Source organism: Onychostoma macrolepis, chromosome 16 (genome assembly GCF_012432095.1).
Source record: "Onychostoma macrolepis isolate SWU-2019 chromosome 16, ASM1243209v1, whole genome shotgun sequence".
In the NCBI taxonomy this organism is placed as follows: Eukaryota; Metazoa; Chordata; class Actinopteri; order Cypriniformes; family Cyprinidae; genus Onychostoma; species Onychostoma macrolepis.
The window spans coordinates 26,055,721-26,073,130 of record NC_081170.1 but is presented as its reverse complement, the minus strand read 5'-3'; the positions used below and the strand labels follow the sequence as shown (position 1 = coordinate 26,073,130).

Sequence of the window (17,410 nt, the reverse complement as noted above, 5' to 3'; positions counted from 1 at the left end):
CAGGCCCGACTTAAGTTTGCCAATGACCATTTGGATGATCCAGAGGAGTCATGGGAGAAAGTCATGTGGTCAGATGAGACCAAAATAGAACTTTTTGGTCATAATTCCACTAAACGTGATTGGAGGAAGAAGAATGATGAGTACCATCCCAAGAACACCATCCCTACTGTGAAGCATGGGGTGGTAGCATCATGCTTTGGGGTGTTTTTCTGCACATGGGACAGGGCGACTGCACTGTATTAAGGAGAGGATGACCGGGGCCATGTGTTGCGAGATTTTGGGAACAACCTCCTTCCCTCAGTTAGAGCATTGAAGATGGGTCGAGGCTGGGTCTTCCAACATGACAATGACCAAGCACACAGCCAGGATAACCAAGGAGTGGCTCTGTAAGAAGCATATCAAGGTTCTGGCGTGGCCTAGCCAGTCTCCAGACCTAAACCCAATAGAGAATCTTTGGAGGGAGCTCAAACTCCGTGTTTCTCAGCGACAGGCCAGAAACCTGACTGATCTAGAGAAGATCTGTGTGGAGGAGTGGGCCAAAATCCCTCCTGCAGTGTATGCAAACCTGGTGAAAAACTACAGGAAACGTTTGACCTCTGTAATTGCAAACAAAGGCTACTGTTCCAAATATTAACATTGATTTTCTCAGGTGTTCAAATACTTATTTGCAGCTGTATCATACAAATAAATGGTTAAAAAATCATACATTGTGATTTCTGGATTTTTTCTGGATCTCTCACAGTGGACATGCACCTACGATGACAATTTCAGACCCCTCCATGATTTCTAAGTGGGAGAACTTGCAAAATAGCAGGGTGTTCAAATACTTATTTTCCTCACTGTATATACAGTGCCCTCCACTAATATTGGCACCCTTGATAAATATGAGCAAAGGTGGCTGTGAAAATAAATCTGTATTGTTTATCCTTTTGATCTTTCACTCAAAAAATTCACACAATTCTAGCCTATCATTGAAGTAAAACAATTGAAAGTGGAGAGAAAATCTCATGATGAAATAAATGTTTTTCTCCAATGAATGTTGGCCACAATTATTGGCACCCCTAGAAATTCTTATGAGTAAAATATCTCTGAAGTATATTCCCATTCATATTTACATTTTTTAGCACACCAGGGTGACTAGGAGCATGAAATTGTCCAGCCATGACTTCCTGTTCCACAGGATTATAAATATGAGGAATACAAAGGCCAAATTCCCTTAATCATACATCACAAGGAGTAAAAGCTAAGAATATAGTTCTGATGTGCAGAACAAGATTGTTGAGCATCACAAAATAGAACGTGGCTGTAAGAAAAGAGTTAAAGCATTGAAAATCCCCATTTCCACCATCAGGGTAATAATTAAGAGGTTCCAATCAACTAAAGATGTTAAAAATCTTCCTGGAAGATGACGTGTGTCTATATCGTCCTAATACATGGTGAGGAGGAGAGTTTGAGTGGCCAAAGACTCTCCAAGGATCACAGCTGGAGAATTGTAGAGATTAGTTGAGTCTTGGGGTCAGAAACCTAAAAAAAAAATATATATATCAAACATCCCCTACATCACCACATGTTGTTCGGGAGGGTTTCAAGGAAAATTCTCCTCATTCATCCAAAAACAAACTCCAGCAAATTCAGTTGTCAGACACAACTGGAATTTCAAATGGCACTGGCTTCTATGGTCAGATGAAACTGAAAAAATAGCTTTTTGGCAGCAAACCCACCAGATGAGTTTAGTACAAACAGGGATAAAAAAAAAAGGACCCCATGTCCACGGTTAAATATACTGCTGGATCTTTAATGTTGTGGGCCTGTTTTTCTGCCAGAGGTCCTGAAAATCTTGTTCAATGCATGGCATCATGGATTCTTTCAAACACCAACAGATAAAAAGGACAACAATCCAAAACAAACATCAAAATAAACACAAAAATGGGTCACTGAGCACAAAACGAATCTTTTACCATGGCTTTCCCTGTCCTCTGACCTGAACCCTACAGAAAATGAGTGTGGTGAACTGAAGAGAAGTACTAACATGGAGCTGTGAATCAGAAGGATCTGGAGAGATTCTGTATGAAGAAAATGGTCTCTGATCTCTTATCAGGTGTTCTCCAAACTCTTTAGGCATTATTGGAGAAAACTCAGAGCTGTTACCCTGGGAAAATGACGTTGCAATAATTGGGTGCCAATAATTGTGGCCAACATGAACTAGAGGAAGCATTTATTTCACAGTGAGATTTCCCCCCCACTTTCAATTGTTTTACTTCAATGATAGGTTGGAATTTTGTGAAATTTTTGATTGAAAGATAAAAAGGATAATGCGGATTTATTTTCACAGCCGCCTTTGAGAGGCTATTCAATCAGCCTGCCATATTATGAATTTGAAAACAGTGTTTTACCATGCTATAAATAGCACACCAGCTAGTACTATATCCTGACTGTCTCATTCCTTCTCACCTTTACACTCTACCTTGATATAAACATACAATCATTACTACTTCAGGCAGAAGTCACTACATTATGCTAATGCAATGCTCACAAATACTAATTAGAATCTTGGCCACCGATGCAACAGATTGCTGGTAATTGGTTTACGTGGCAGCAGTTGACAGATGTTCACCACCCCACACAATAAGGATTAACCAAGTAGGAATGAACGTACTTTTTAATCTAGGATCTGGTTTAATTGTTGTATATAATTATGCATTGTATTGTATATTTTAGTGTCTATCCAGATAAATATATAATATCATTATACCTGTAAATACCTTCATACTGTATAAACAGTGAGTCCAGGAAGGTGTACATGCATCTGTCCATCCATCCATCCATTCCTCCTTACATCCATATATCTATTTTAAATACATTTGCTTCTCACACAGCCAAAGCCAGCTGGAAAAGAAATACATCCCCTCTCCGAGCCCAGTGGGTAATATGCAAATAACATGATTTAATGCTAATGCGCTCTTCAGAGTGCCACACTCCCGCATGGGAAGTGTACACATACTCTGACCTCCTTGTAGAAGTCATTAAACTTTGCTTCTATCAAGTTCCGCTTGTCCAGATTATTCAACACGAAGCTGGGCCACAGAATACTGCAGTCTGTGCTTCTCCAGATTACCAAACCAAAATCACAAATGGGATTCTGAAATGTTTATTTTGAGATTAAAACGAGTCCAAACGCAGTGCCTGCTGTCTCTGTTTTTTTTTTTTCTTAGATCTGCAAAAATATTTAATTAGACGTCAAAGGTCTGAGAACTCAAACATCTCAAAACAGATTCTTCTATAGATTCCAAAAGAAAAGATTGTAAGACATTGTTCATACATTTTGTATAAGGTAGGAAAGCTTTAGGAATTAACAGTGCCTTTTACATGCATGTGTTATGGGTCAGCTTAAGGAGCTACTCCTGATTTTAAGGGCAATCCCTATTTATAACATCTTGCAAAACCATGTGAAGTGAATGACAATGAAATACATTGTGTTTATGTGCATCTAATGCACATTCACATTTTACAACTTTTTAATATCATATAGGAGACTTACATTGAGCTTTGAAAGTGCAACATCCAAGCAATTAAATTTTTCTGTAGGCCACATCGTCTTTAATACAGGATAAAACAAGACCAACCATTTATGAATGTTTGCTTCTTTCATCTGGAGGCATGCAGCATGTCTGTGGCCTCTCTTCCCTTCTGTAATTCTCTCTTCCCTTCTATAAGTTTGTGGTCTTTCAGATTTTAACATTTCTTGAAATTGTGTGTGTCTGTGTAAACATCCGTGGAAGGCAGCAAGCACAGGTGCTTAATGAGCCTCAGGCAGAAATCTATGTGCTTTTCAGGATTAAGCACAATCTGTATGTGTGTGACTAGATTCCAAAAGAAAAGATTGTAAGCCACAGCTTTAGTGTGCTGTGAAAATTGAGGTATGACCTAAGAGTTGTTCATTGATTTCTTTTAAAAGGTAGTAGGAAAGCTTTAGAAAGCAACAGTCCTTTTACCTGCTTGTGTTAGGGGTCAGATCCAGGAGCTTTTCATGAATTTATTTGCGACCTAGAAAGGCATAATCATCTTGCAAAACGAATACTTTTTCTGTTTGTCTACATCTAAAGCACTATTCACATACAGTATCATTTTACAACAGTACTACTGTATATCATGTGTGTATATCATCTGTGAGGTCTTAAAAATTCAATAGTCATGACCTTTAGTAGCAGCTGCTTCTAAATTAGTCTTTTTAATGAGTTTCAAAATCCACTCTAAGCATTTTCCCACATGCTGGCTAGGATAATCTGATTATAGCATTTCACTAACAAACAGGTAGATGCATGAACTCTCTCTCTCTCTCTCTTGGATTATTACCACTGAGTTGGTCTCAGCACTTACAATACATCAGTTTATTATTTCTTTCTTATCTCAAAGGGGTCATATTTTGAGGAAATCAAAACTTGATTTACTGTGAAAGCATACTGTTAGGCTGATACACTGGGCAACTTTTTGAGCAATTTTGCATATTTTCGATGGGTTGTGGGCCCTGTGTCTCACCTGGTTGCCTGTTGATGGAAACAAAAGTGTTACTGCATGATCTCTTTTTAATCACATGCTGTCTGTTTTTCTTTCATTTTTATAGACTTTTAATTTGTATATCCTTTATCTGTTTTCCTTTCTTCCATTTTCCTGCAAATCCTTTGTTGCTATGGCTATTCATTCATTTCTTGTAGTTTTATTTTTTTTTAATGCGAAAATATACAATGACAAATTTGCCTGATAGTGTTTAACAGATTAGATTTATTATTAACCTAGTCTTGAACATAAAATTATGATTATTGTAAGGAAATGTACAGTTTTTGTTTGTTTGTTCCTTTGTTTTGTTTTGTTTTTTGTTTTGTTTTGTTGCTACATAAAGTGAATTTGTGAGATTTGTGATAACCAATATATATATATATATATATATATATATATATATATATATATTTAAATAGTATGATCATCCCAGTGCAATGTTAAACCTTTATAATAAGGTTTTAAGCATTAAACGTTGGGTCCCACTTTATATTAGGTGGCCTTAACTACTATGTACTTACATTTGAATTAATCATTTGGTACAATGCACTTATTGTGTACATACATGTTTTTACATTGTACTTATATTTTTAAAAATACCTATATGTAATTACATCTGTAATTAATTTCTGTAACCTTAACCCACCCTTAAACCTACCCATACCACCAAACCTGTCCCTAACCTTACCCATATTCCACCTCAATAGCAGCAGAAGTGTTTTGCAATACAGTATGAACACAATAAGTACATTGTACTTATTTTTTGATGTAAGTACATAGTAGTTAAGGCCACCTAATATAAAGTGTGACCAAAAGTTGTACTTGCAGTTTGTTGTGTTAATAATTGATTAATTACAAACACTCGCTCTTTTTTTTTTTTTAATGCAGTTGAACCTTTACATTTTAATCCACATTGATATCCGTTCATACAAATAGGTGAATTCTTAATCCATCAGTCAGAAAGCAGAAACTTGTCTGTATATAACCCCACTCGTGTCAGAAGAATAAGAAGCTTTACCACCTCGCTAATAGCAATGGACCATGATGTATTCACAGACAGCTGATGAGTGTTGTACATCTATTACAAATGAATTATAACAGTGTTTGTTTACTATAGCTATTACTTCTTACATGCCTGCTGATAACATCTGGACGTCAATATGTTTTATGATAAAATTCCTCACAAATACTTTTTTACCATTTCTTACTATGGTTAGCCACAGTTGAAATTTTGAATAAAAATTTTCAATTTTTCCCCCCTATGTGTGTTTTGGTGTCTTTTATGAAATCTGAAAAGTAATTGTGTTTGTTGTCTAAAATACTAATATGAAATATTTTTCCTCAACTAGTCCTACAAAAGTCAGAGAAAAAAAGTAAAATTTTAATAGTAAAAAAAAAAATTCTGTTCTCATTAGTCTACTGTGTATGAAAACATAGGCTACTGTTGTGCTTTCTGTCATTGTGAATGGCTCTTCACTTTCATTCCATCCATGTCAGTGACTGATGTCTTTTGAAGTTTTCATGGTTCAAAGTGTGACAAGCCAAGATGAGTTTGAGACTCTTTCCACAGTGACCCAAATGAAATGGATGTCCAAGAGCAGTTAAAAAATATCTCATGCAGCCAAGCTTTTGATGCACTGTTCTCATCCGAATGTTGAATAATATGTTGAATAGTGAGCTTTAAAAAGATGGGGAACTGAAGGACTTAGCTGAAAGACAGGAAGTAATCAGGGACATGGCTTTGCAACACTGGGCTGGTAATTGAACGAGGGGAATATGAAAGAGAAGTGAGAAAAAAGAGGTGTGAAAGCTAACTTTAAGTACTACTTTCTGCTGCTAATACTGACTACAATAACCAAATTCTCCTCCCTGCTTGAATATTTGATTGGGTTTGCAGAGCTCTTGTCAAAAATCATTCTCCAAGAGCTTGAAATGAAATGGAAAACTGAAGGAGCTGTACTGTTGTATTATACGTGATCCATACTTAAGCTGGTGTCAATGAAATATTTTTGGCTGGAAATTGATTTCTTGCACAATCCTGTTCCACTGTTCAAAAGGGCATGGTTATTGTGAAATACTGTAGAAATATATTGCTTTTATTGCCTAAGATTCAAACCTTTTTTTTTTTTTTTTTACATATATTTGTGTACAGTGAGGTCCAAAATTTTATCTGTATTGTGTTTTAATTATGTTTTTAAAGTACAAATTACATCATCAACATAACAAATTCAGAAATAATAATTTATATTAATTTTAATTGGATTTAATGTAAACATGTCTAAAGTGAAAGCAAGGAAATCTGACCTTTCCTGTTAAGTAATTCCCCTTGGTAGATGTCAGAACTTTGCCACAAAAACAGTGCAGATTTGTAAATTCTTATGGTATTATCCTATATATCATAGTCTTTATTGTTCACTTTTATTTGTTTTATTTCTCTAGATCCTGGCAAATATCATAATTTTCATATGTGGGAACCTGGCAGGAGCATACCATAAGCATCTGATGGAACTGGCGCTAAAGCAGACATATCAAGACACCTGCAACTGTATAAAATCACCCATCAAACTGGAGTTTGAGAAGCGACAACAGGTTATATATCAGTCTTGCTTTACTATCTATCAGTTCTGAAGTCATGATCTTTCAGCTAGTCTGTGGCTGGAGTTGAAAGACCTGCCAAAACCGAGATATTCCATGTTTCCTTTGGCAAAGCACTTAATGCTCTGGGTAACTTAACATTGGTGAATTCAGGAGTGAATTGGGTCTAGTCCTGGAACACTGGAAAGCTTTTGTGGTGTGTGCCAGTTTGCTGAAAGAATGACAAAACTAGATTAGATTAGTGTAAAAAATAATAATTCCTCAACCTCCTAAAATGTATTAGACAAACTTCAAGTTTATTTAATCTACATTCATGTTTTTGCAAATGTCTTTAGGAATTTGAAAATATAGTATATTTGATTGTACAGAAGCTTCTTTAATATGGCTTCTTTTGTGAAGTGAATCAAGTGTTATAATAGATTTTCCCTCTTTTTGACAGTTCATAGTTGGTCGTGTTAAGAAGTTTTTAAAGGTAAATTTTGCCATGTCTGTGCCACAAGTGTGATGCAATGTTATGTAGGCCACAAATGTTCGGTTTGAGATAGAACTGCAGAAGCTGACAGCGATTTGCAGTAACAAATCATTTATTTTCAATCACTGGTTTCTGGCGTCACAACGGCCACTGGTGATGCAACAAAAGTTGAACTTTATGCAACTATGCAGTGCCTACCAATGGAAGGCCAGTGCATGAAAGGCGATTTGATTTCCAGAATACTCAGCAAAATGCTCTGGGTAACACTTTATAATAACTGTACGCTATGCACCATTAGTTAAACATTAGTAAATAGTCAATTTATAAATGTATAAATGTTTTGTTCTTGATTTATAAGCATATCTATTACATGTTTAATAATTGTATTTTAATACTTTATTAATTACTAATTTCTCTTTCTTTTCTAAATTAATTATTACATTATTTACAAACCAGTTATTTATTTGTCATCAGCGGTTCATAAGATAATTTAGAAAGAGTAAGTAAATGATTAATAAATTATTTAAATGTACATTTATACATCTTATTAGTTACTCAGTGTGTTAATTAATGCTTTATTAACACATATTCTTACTGTTATTCATTATTAATTGAGGTGGTTATAAAACATTTAGTAGTTGTCAGTTTTGAACATACAGTATACATAAAAGTGCACTATCCAAACTTAAACTCTTATAATTCATGAATGGTTTGGAATACAGACATAAGGTTGGACTCTTTTTTAGGAAGACAATCAGCAGATTACTGCAAAAGTGGATTTATTTTAAAATATGAAAGTAACAAAAAGTTATAGAAGTTTAAATTTACTGTAAAGAAAATACAAAATATATATTTTTTTGTATTTTATATAAAATAAATATTTTACTTAACAGGTTTTACTCTAAAATTGGCATAAAATTAAAGCCTTATGTCTCAATAAGTTATGTTCCAAATTTGAAGTTGATATGAGAAAAATTGAGGCTCTATTGAGATTTTATTTAGGGCGTCATACCACAAACAGCCACCGGGTGCCATCCAACGTCATTAAATTTTTTTGATGCATTTTTCTGTCACAAATGTCTAAATTTCTCTGTCAATATTACTCTGATCACAAAAAGACCACCAAATATGGAATCCTGAGAGTCAGACATACAATATACAGATATGTATTTTGTCAAGATTATAAAAAAGTTTTGATTCTAAAAGACCGTAATACATTGTGTAATATGACACTTGACACCGCCCACTAAGGGGGAGGAGACCGCCAAAAGATTTTAAAGTACAATTTCCATGGTAACACAATGTCCGATTTCAAAATGGTTTTCACAGGATGAATTTTGAGGTTTTAAGATTTCAAATGATATATAATTTATGATGATTACTCAAATATTTGATAGTGAAAAAAGACAACGAAAAAAAGAGTGCCAAGCGTCCCACAGGTGGGACGGTGACAGTTAAGGGGTTAACTATTTTTGTGAGCACATCTAAAGTGAGGACTACTTATGCCTCGTAAAAGCTTTTACAAAGGAGATTTAAAGGCTCGGTTATCTTCTAAACAGAAAAAGTAAACAAACACAACACAGAGTAAGACAGAACACACGCCTTGCAGTGATTGAGTGGAATAAATGGTGGCAAAGAAATTATGATGGTGCATTTGGCAAATTCATTCATGACATTTCAAGAAAGTACAAGTAATCAAATTCAGTCACTGTAACCAGTATAAATGAGATGGCTGTAAATGTAAATTTCAAATATTGCTTGATCATTTGTAGAACATATTTGTTTTTCTATTTCAGCTCATTTTGAGTCTTCAGTTTGAAATGTAGAATTTATTTGGAATTTGCCACATTAAGATTTTATGTCAATTTTGGCATTATTGTTTATTTTATATCTAGTGTACAGTTTCATTTTTTTGCCCCCCGACTGAGCCTGGTTTCTCTCAAGGTTTTTTCTCCATTCTGTCACCGATGGAGTTTTGGTTCCTTGCCGCTGCCACCTCTGGCCTGTTTAGTTGGGGACACTTAATTTCCAGTGATATCTTCGATTTGATTGCAGATACTATTTAAACTGAACTGAGCTAGACGATGACATAACTGAATTCAATGATGAACTGCCTTTAAATAAATATTGAGTGTTTACTATTGACCTTCTGCATTATTGTCGTTCTGCATTCTGCATGCTTGGTTTGATAAACCTCATGGTGCTGTCAGATCGTGCCATTTAATGCCATTACTATCAATAACTTTGCACAATTATACAGAAAAAGTTGGTAACACTTTATTTTAAGGTCTCTTAACTAGTTTCTAATTAGCATGCATATTAATAGAATATTAGCCATATATTAGTAGTAATTAAGCACATATTAATGCCTTATTGTACATGACCTTATTCTACATCCCTAATCCTACCCAATAAACTTAACAACTACCTTACTAACTATTAATAAGCAGCAAATTAGGAATTTATTGAGGGAAAAGTCATAGTTAATAGTTGATAAGTGTTCCCTATTCTAAAGTGTTACCAAAAAGTTATTCTGTTGATCTGCTAGAGAACCCCTTGACTAACTTAGACATGGATGATCATCTTGCTCTTTTTAATTCCTCTTGTTTTAGTATTTTAAGATTCTGTCGCCCCTTTGAAACTCAAACAAATTAAAGCCAAACCTATACCCTGGTTAAACGACCACACACTTTCTCTCGCCGAAACTGTAGACAAGCTGAACGAAAACGGAAGAAGTCCATACTTCAAGTTGACTATGAAGTATTGCAGACTGCATTGGCTAATTTTCAAAAAGCAGCTAAGGCTGCTAAAACAAAATATTTATCTGATATTATTAATCAAAATTGTCATAAGCCTAAGACTCTCTTTTCTATTATTGACTCAATTCTCAATCCTCATGCAAATTCTCATACTGTATCCTCTTGTTACGGATTTGTGGTTGTAGTTCAAAGTAAACAAAGGTCAGGAGAATGAAGTAGCATCAACACACTTTTCCATTTATTGAACATTTAGCTGAGACAAAGACGAGGGGAAAACTGAGGACTTATAACAGGACGAGAACAAAAGAGCAAACAAGATAATACAAATCAGGTGGGGACGATGAACGATGATTAACTAATGACAATGACCGGACCGAAACCAAATAAGGGCAAACAGGAAACTAGAAGGGCAGACACGTGACACCTCTTCCTTAACATAGGATAATTTTCTTAGCTATTTTCTCCAAAAGATTGCCAATCAGAGACCACAGTCTGCGATAACATACTGTGACATTATCTAACCTCCTTTGTGTGCTCCTACATGGAGTGCTTTTGAACGCACCTCACTGTCTGTTCTACAAGAAATTATTGCCCAACTAAAACCTACCATTTGCTCATTTGATATCATTCCTTCTCGTATTCTGAAACAACTCTTTGAGACCTTGGGTCCCAGTCTCCTGGCTATTGTCAAAAAATCACTTAGTTTGGGGACCTTATCAGTTGATCTCAAACATGCACTGGTAGTTCCAACTCTCAAGAAGCCTAATCTTGACCCTGTGGATCCTGCTAATCATAGGCCTATCTCTAATCTGCCGTTTCTCACTAAGATTCTTGAAAAAGTCGTTCAACTTCAATTAAACTCTTTTTTGTTAAAAAACCTAGGAAACATTTCAGTCAGGATTCAGAACATGTCATAGTACTGAGTCGACTTTATTAAAGGTGTTGAATGATATCTATATGGTAACAGACCAGGGAGATAGTATTGTATTAGGGTTATTAGATCTTACTGCTGCATTTGAAATGATCGATCATAATATTCTCATTGCCCGACTCAAGTCCTATGTGGGCTTGACAGGAACTGTTTTAAGTTGGTTTAGCTCCTATTTAAAGGACCGGCGGATCTCAGTTCGACTATAGGCACCCACATGTCATCAGCTGCTAACCTCCCATGGGGGGTCCCGCAGGGATCAATACTTGCTCCAACACTTTTCTCTCTGTATATGCTCCCTTTGGGCTCCATCTTTAGGAAGCATGGTGTCTCATTTCACTGTTATGCTGATGATGCCCAGATTTATTTGCTACTTAAACGCTCTGATAGCAACACCTTTGATACTTTGTTGGCTTGTATGAAGGATATCAAAATCTGGATGTCTTCAAATTTTCTCAACCTTAATGAAACTGAAATTATACTTTTTGGTCCCCCAAGTGGCATTCCCTTAAAATATCTCAGTAATCACTTTGTTACATCCCAAGCCAAAACCTTTTACTCACTTGATAGTCAAGTAAATTCTGTGGTTAAATCCTGTTTCTTTCATCTCCGTCTTCTCTCTAAAATCAAGCCTTTCCTCTCTTTCAAGACTTTGAGAAAGTAATGTTTTTGTATCATCACATTTAGATTACTGTAATTCACTGTATTGTGGAATGAATGCCACTACCCTGGCCCATCTCCAGTTGGTCCAAAATGCTTCAGCAAGACTCTTAATGGGCCTACGTAAATTCACCCATATCACTCCTGTCCTGGCTTCACTGCATTGGCTGCCTGTGCGGTTTAAAGTGGAGTTTAAAATCCAGTTGAGTTTTTTTTTTTTTTTTAGTCTTTAGACAGTTTAGCTCATATTTATCTGAACTGCTTTCCTTGCATAACCCTTCTCAAGCTCTTAGATCTGGTAGTCTTAGATTGCTCACTGTTCCTATAGAGTTAAACTAAAGAAAAGCAGGGAACGTGCCTTCGCTGTTGTAAGCCCCAAACTATGGAATAGCTTACCAGTTCATGTTAGATCTGCTCCTACTTTACAGGATTTTAAATCTCTACTAAAAACACATTACTTCTCCATTGCTTTCAATGTACATTGATGTTTCATATCCGGTTTCGACTTGATGGTAATTCCCGGTTCTATTTCTTATATTTTGTTATATATTTTTTAATATTGATGTAATTTGGTCTTTAGCTTTTTTTTAATTTACTTTGGTTTATTTACTACTTATTTTATTTGATGCTGTAAAGCACATTGGTCAGCTGCTGCTTTGTAAATGGTGCTATATAAATAAATTAATCTTGAAACTTGATTATTGACACACTATTTTCCTATTTAATGCTGTAAAGCTGCTTTGACACAAGCTGTATTGTTAAAAGCGCTATTTAAATAAAGGTGACTTGACTATATACATGTGTGTGTGTATATATATATATATATATATATATATACATATACTGCATGTGTGTATATATATATATATATATATATATATATATATATACACACAACAGGAAACAAACACAACAGAGTAATACAGAACATAGATACACACACACACACACACACACACAGGTATATATATATATATATATATATATATATATATATATATATATATATATATATATATATATATATATATATATATATATATATATATATATATATATACATATACCTGTGTGTGTGTGTGTATCTATGTTCTGTATTACTCTGTTGTGTTTGTTTCCTTTTTCTATTTAGAAGGAATTTTTACAAGGCATAAATAGTCCTCAATTTAGATGAGCTCACAAAAATAGTTAACTGACAACTACTATGTTTTATAACAACCTGAATTAATCATTAATTACAGTAGGAATACGTGTTAATAAAACATTTTTATTAACACGTATTATTACTATATGTCTATATAATATGTACTTACACTTTCTAAATGATCTTATGAACCATGCCTAAATAACTTGTTTGTAATGCTTAATTTAGAAATGGTGAATTTATCATTAATAAATTAAGAAAATACAATTATTAAACACGTTCTAGATATACTCATAAATCAAAGACAAAGCATTTATAGCTGCATTTATATACTGCTTACCACTGTCTATTAATGTGGGACAATCCTTTATAAATGATGAATTGACTATTTACTAATGTTTAACTAATGGTTCATAGCAAGTAGTTATTAATACGTGTTACCTGCTCTGCTTCTTGTCAATTGTAATAGTTGGAGCAACAGGAGCTGGTTAGAACAAAAATCTAGATTCACACAGCTTTTATAAGTTGTTATTTTATCATATCATGCCTATTAAGGACACAATGTTATTGAATTTGATTTGTTGCCTAGACTCTCAGCCATATTACTTTTCCATAAGTTTGACATGAAGTTATCAGTGGGTCCCTTTTGAGATACTGTAAAACTTTACAGTCTCCTATTCTCGACCCAATTGCTAATGAGTATTAGTAATTGGGCTAATTGAATTGGGCTAATTGAAACTGAGCCTGGTTTCTCCCAAGGTTTTTTTCTCCATTCTGTCACAGAGGGAGTTTTGGTTCCTTGCCGCTGTCGCCTCTGGCTTGCTCAGTTGGGGACACTTAATTTCTAGCGATTATCATTGATTTGATTGCACAGATACTATTTAAACTAAACTGAGCTAGACAATGACATCTCTGAATTCAATAATGAAATGCCTTTAACTGAAAATTGAGTGTTTAATCTGAATTACTGAAACTCTATCCTCCAATTTGATACTGTCAAGTGCTTTGATACAATCTGTATTGTTAAAAGCGTTATATAAATAAAGGTGGCTTGACTTGAGCGGAAACCAGGACGCTTCTGTGATGCTGGTTCTCAGCTCCCAGTTTAGACAAAGGCAGATGGTGTGACTGAAGCCCACTGCTGTCTCTGTGAAGTCTGAAGGCCGCTGCTGGCATATTGTCTTCCATCAGACTATATGCTCTGCGAGAGGTCAAACATTGCCTCTCTGCTCTCTTCTGGATTAACCTCTTAAGAATATCCTCTCAAGCTACGGGTGATGAATTGTGCTTTCCACAGCACAGTGGTCTCAGCTACCACTGCACAGTTTTCTGCTGTTGTTGTTATTGTAATAGATACTACATTCATTGTATAGCACATTAATTAGTGGAAAAAAGGATAATGATGCATTTGTCACAGTGTAAATGAATGTATATGGCTTTTATGTAGATGCTCAAGTCGATTATGGTTGATTAGGGGAAATGTACCAGACCTACTGGGCAATTAACTTTCTCTTGCGTGTAACACAGAGTCAAGCTATCATAAGCTTTCATTTTGACCCTCCAGACCATCCCTGTTAGATCTAATTAAACGCATTCACACTTTATGCCTAGTGGGGAAATCTTATAAAATCTAAAATTGAATGCGGTAATCTTAGTTTTACTTTTTCACAAAAGTCCACCGTAACCCAATTATATCAATCCCAGAAGAATATCACATTACAGAAGCCTTTGACTCATGGATTTTCATATCTCCTGTGAAATATGTGAGCTAAGGCATAATTTGCTTAAAGACCTCCAGTAAGGAAAGGCTAATATAGCAGAACTAATGTGCAGCAGGAATTTTCTGTGATGCTTAAATGCGGATTAACCACCTGCAGATTTGGTCTTGATTAATATTCATTTTTAATGTGACATTACAAAAGTTATAGTTTCCCATTTATTATAAATGCTGTTGTATTCACCAAATAAATATCCAAGTTCCAAAAGTCCTAAAATGTCCTAAAAGTCCTAAAAATGGCAAATTTACTATTTAGTATCCCTGAATCAAACTAATTATACCAAACAAACATCATTTTTAGTGGATAAATCAGGTTTAAAAAAATGCTTTTTAAGGTAACAATTGCAGGTTATCATGTTTTACAGTGTAGGTAGCTCACCCTACCTCATCATAACTGTTATGAAACCTCACAGTTGGCTGATTGGTTAATATATTTATTTATTTACAAAGCCTATTGACTAAAACATTCTTAGGGGTCATAATAAAGTTACATACCCTTTAGAATAGCCTTCATATTGGGAACATGTCTGTATGGTGCCTTTGAATGCTCTCCAGGTTTTGGAACAGAGCATGTAAATGATACAGTGGATGCGTTTCTTCACTTATTTCTTTGCACTTTTTTTGTTCAGAAGACTGTGTGTGCAGTTCTTTTAGGTAACAATATATATTAGATTTTATATTAGACTCAAATCTCTGCTGCACATATCAAAGAGACAAGCCAGACAAGTGTGTATGTGAGATATAATTATCTCATTCCCTGTTGTGGTGTGTTTTTGCTACAGGAACGTCTGTTGCTGTCTCTGCTTCCTGCTCACATTGCCCGTGTGATGAAAGCTGAAATCATACAGAGACTACAGGGGCCAAAGTTTGGTCAGGTGGAAAACACCAACAACTTCCATAATTTATATGTACAACGTCACACCAATGTCAGGTGTGTTGATAATATGAATAGAAAATAAGAATTTCCACCACAGGTGTGGCAGGGGGAGATGGGGAGATTGGGGCATTGGGGCATTGGAGCATTGGGACACTGGGACACTGGGACATTGGGGGGGGGGGGGGTGTTAAAAATGTTGACTTTTGACTCTTTCCATTTTGCTGTGCAGAGCAATGAGCAGATGAGTTGTATTCCTCACATTTGGACTGTTTGTGACCTAAACACATTTAGTCGCCCAGCGTGTTATTTTTTTTTCTTCAAACGGTGGACTTCCATGAATTTCCAATGTCTCACAGTTTTTAAAGGACTTTCTTTTTTAACATAATATTTTGGAGTGCCAACATTTTTGCTTGTTACTTAAGCTTTAATTCCCTGGGAGACAGCAGCATTAGCAGGAAATGTTTTCTATGTCTGTAATGCACAGAAATGAAAAGGTCAAAGATTTAAAAGAATACAAAATAATTATGTCACATGAAGTGTCACACATTCAGACACACAGAGATCTTGAGAAACACAATATTCTGAGGGTGCTTTTCTTGTGGTGGTTCATTCTGTTATGGTCTGAGGGGAACATTGCCATTGGCATTATTCTATTGTTCTGCTGCATGGGAAATACAATAAGTCCAAAGAAATTAAACAGCATCAGATGCATAAAAAAGTTAATCTAAAGTCTTTTTCCAATCCTGAGTCACCCATGCAAATTTATGTTCTCTTACAGTATTTTGTATGCTGACATTGTTGGATTTACCCGCTTGGCCAGCGATTGCTCACCTGGAGAGCTGGTCCATATGTTGAATGAGCTATTTGGCAAATTTGACCAGATTGCCAAGGTAAGATGGATCTCCTAGTCCAGTAACTGACATGCACTTTATTGATAAACCTTCTGGGTTTGTAAAATATATTACTTTATAAAACTCAAACCAAATGTTGCCGATCATTTCAAACATTTTTCTGGCTGTTGACATTCTTGATTGTTTCTGTGTGTTTCAGGAAAATGAATGTATGAGAATAAAAATTTTAGGGGACTGTTATTACTGTGTATCTGGCCTCCCAGAGTCCTTGCCAAATCATGCCAAAAACTGTGTGAAGATGGGTCTTGACATGTGCGAAGCTATTAAGTAAGTTCAGCCCCACATGTCTGCTATCAGTGGTTTTCAGCTGGTGTTTTTAATACTAACTTGTACTACTACTACTAAATACAACAATTTTGGTACTTAAGGTCTACAATCTGGGTTCTGCAGCAAAATCAATTGAGAACCACCATTCTAAACATCTGTACCTTAGCTGAATGATTATTTGCCTCTTATTAGCTTGAAAACATCTGTCCTAGTTTCATAATTATTATATATTCTGCAGACCTCTTAGTCTCTAAAGATCAAAGCTGTGAACATCTGGCTTTATTGCACATTACCACAGGAGATTAGAACATATATAATTTAAATCATCATTCTGTTTCTATTTACATGTAACTTCAATTTGCATCAAATTAAAAGCATTTTATTATACAATAAACAGACCAGGATTTAAGCAAACTATGTGCTCTATTTCTATGATAGAATTTAGGCAGAGTAAGTCCAGCAGCAA

At 35.2% G+C, this 17,410-nt stretch overlaps 1 protein-coding gene across 6 annotated transcripts in view; it reads left to right on the top strand.

Annotated features, from left to right (window-relative positions):
- The window catches only part of adcy2a (adenylate cyclase 2a), a 174,576-nt gene that overhangs the window by 131,811 nt on the left and 25,355 nt on the right, over positions 1 to 17,410 (top strand). For all 6 annotated transcript variants that reach the window (XR_009266354.1, XM_058746794.1, XM_058746795.1 and 3 more), the window contains 4 exons: positions 6,994 to 7,143; positions 15,672 to 15,820; positions 16,545 to 16,656; positions 16,817 to 16,944. Coding sequence is in view for 5 of the 6 variants with exons in the window: in XM_058746794.1 (XP_058602777.1) it covers positions 6,994 to 7,143; positions 15,672 to 15,820; positions 16,545 to 16,656; positions 16,817 to 16,944 (539 nt within the window). In the remaining variant the exon portion in view is untranslated. The remainder of the gene's footprint in view (positions 1 to 6,993; positions 7,144 to 15,671; positions 15,821 to 16,544; positions 16,657 to 16,816; positions 16,945 to 17,410) is intronic.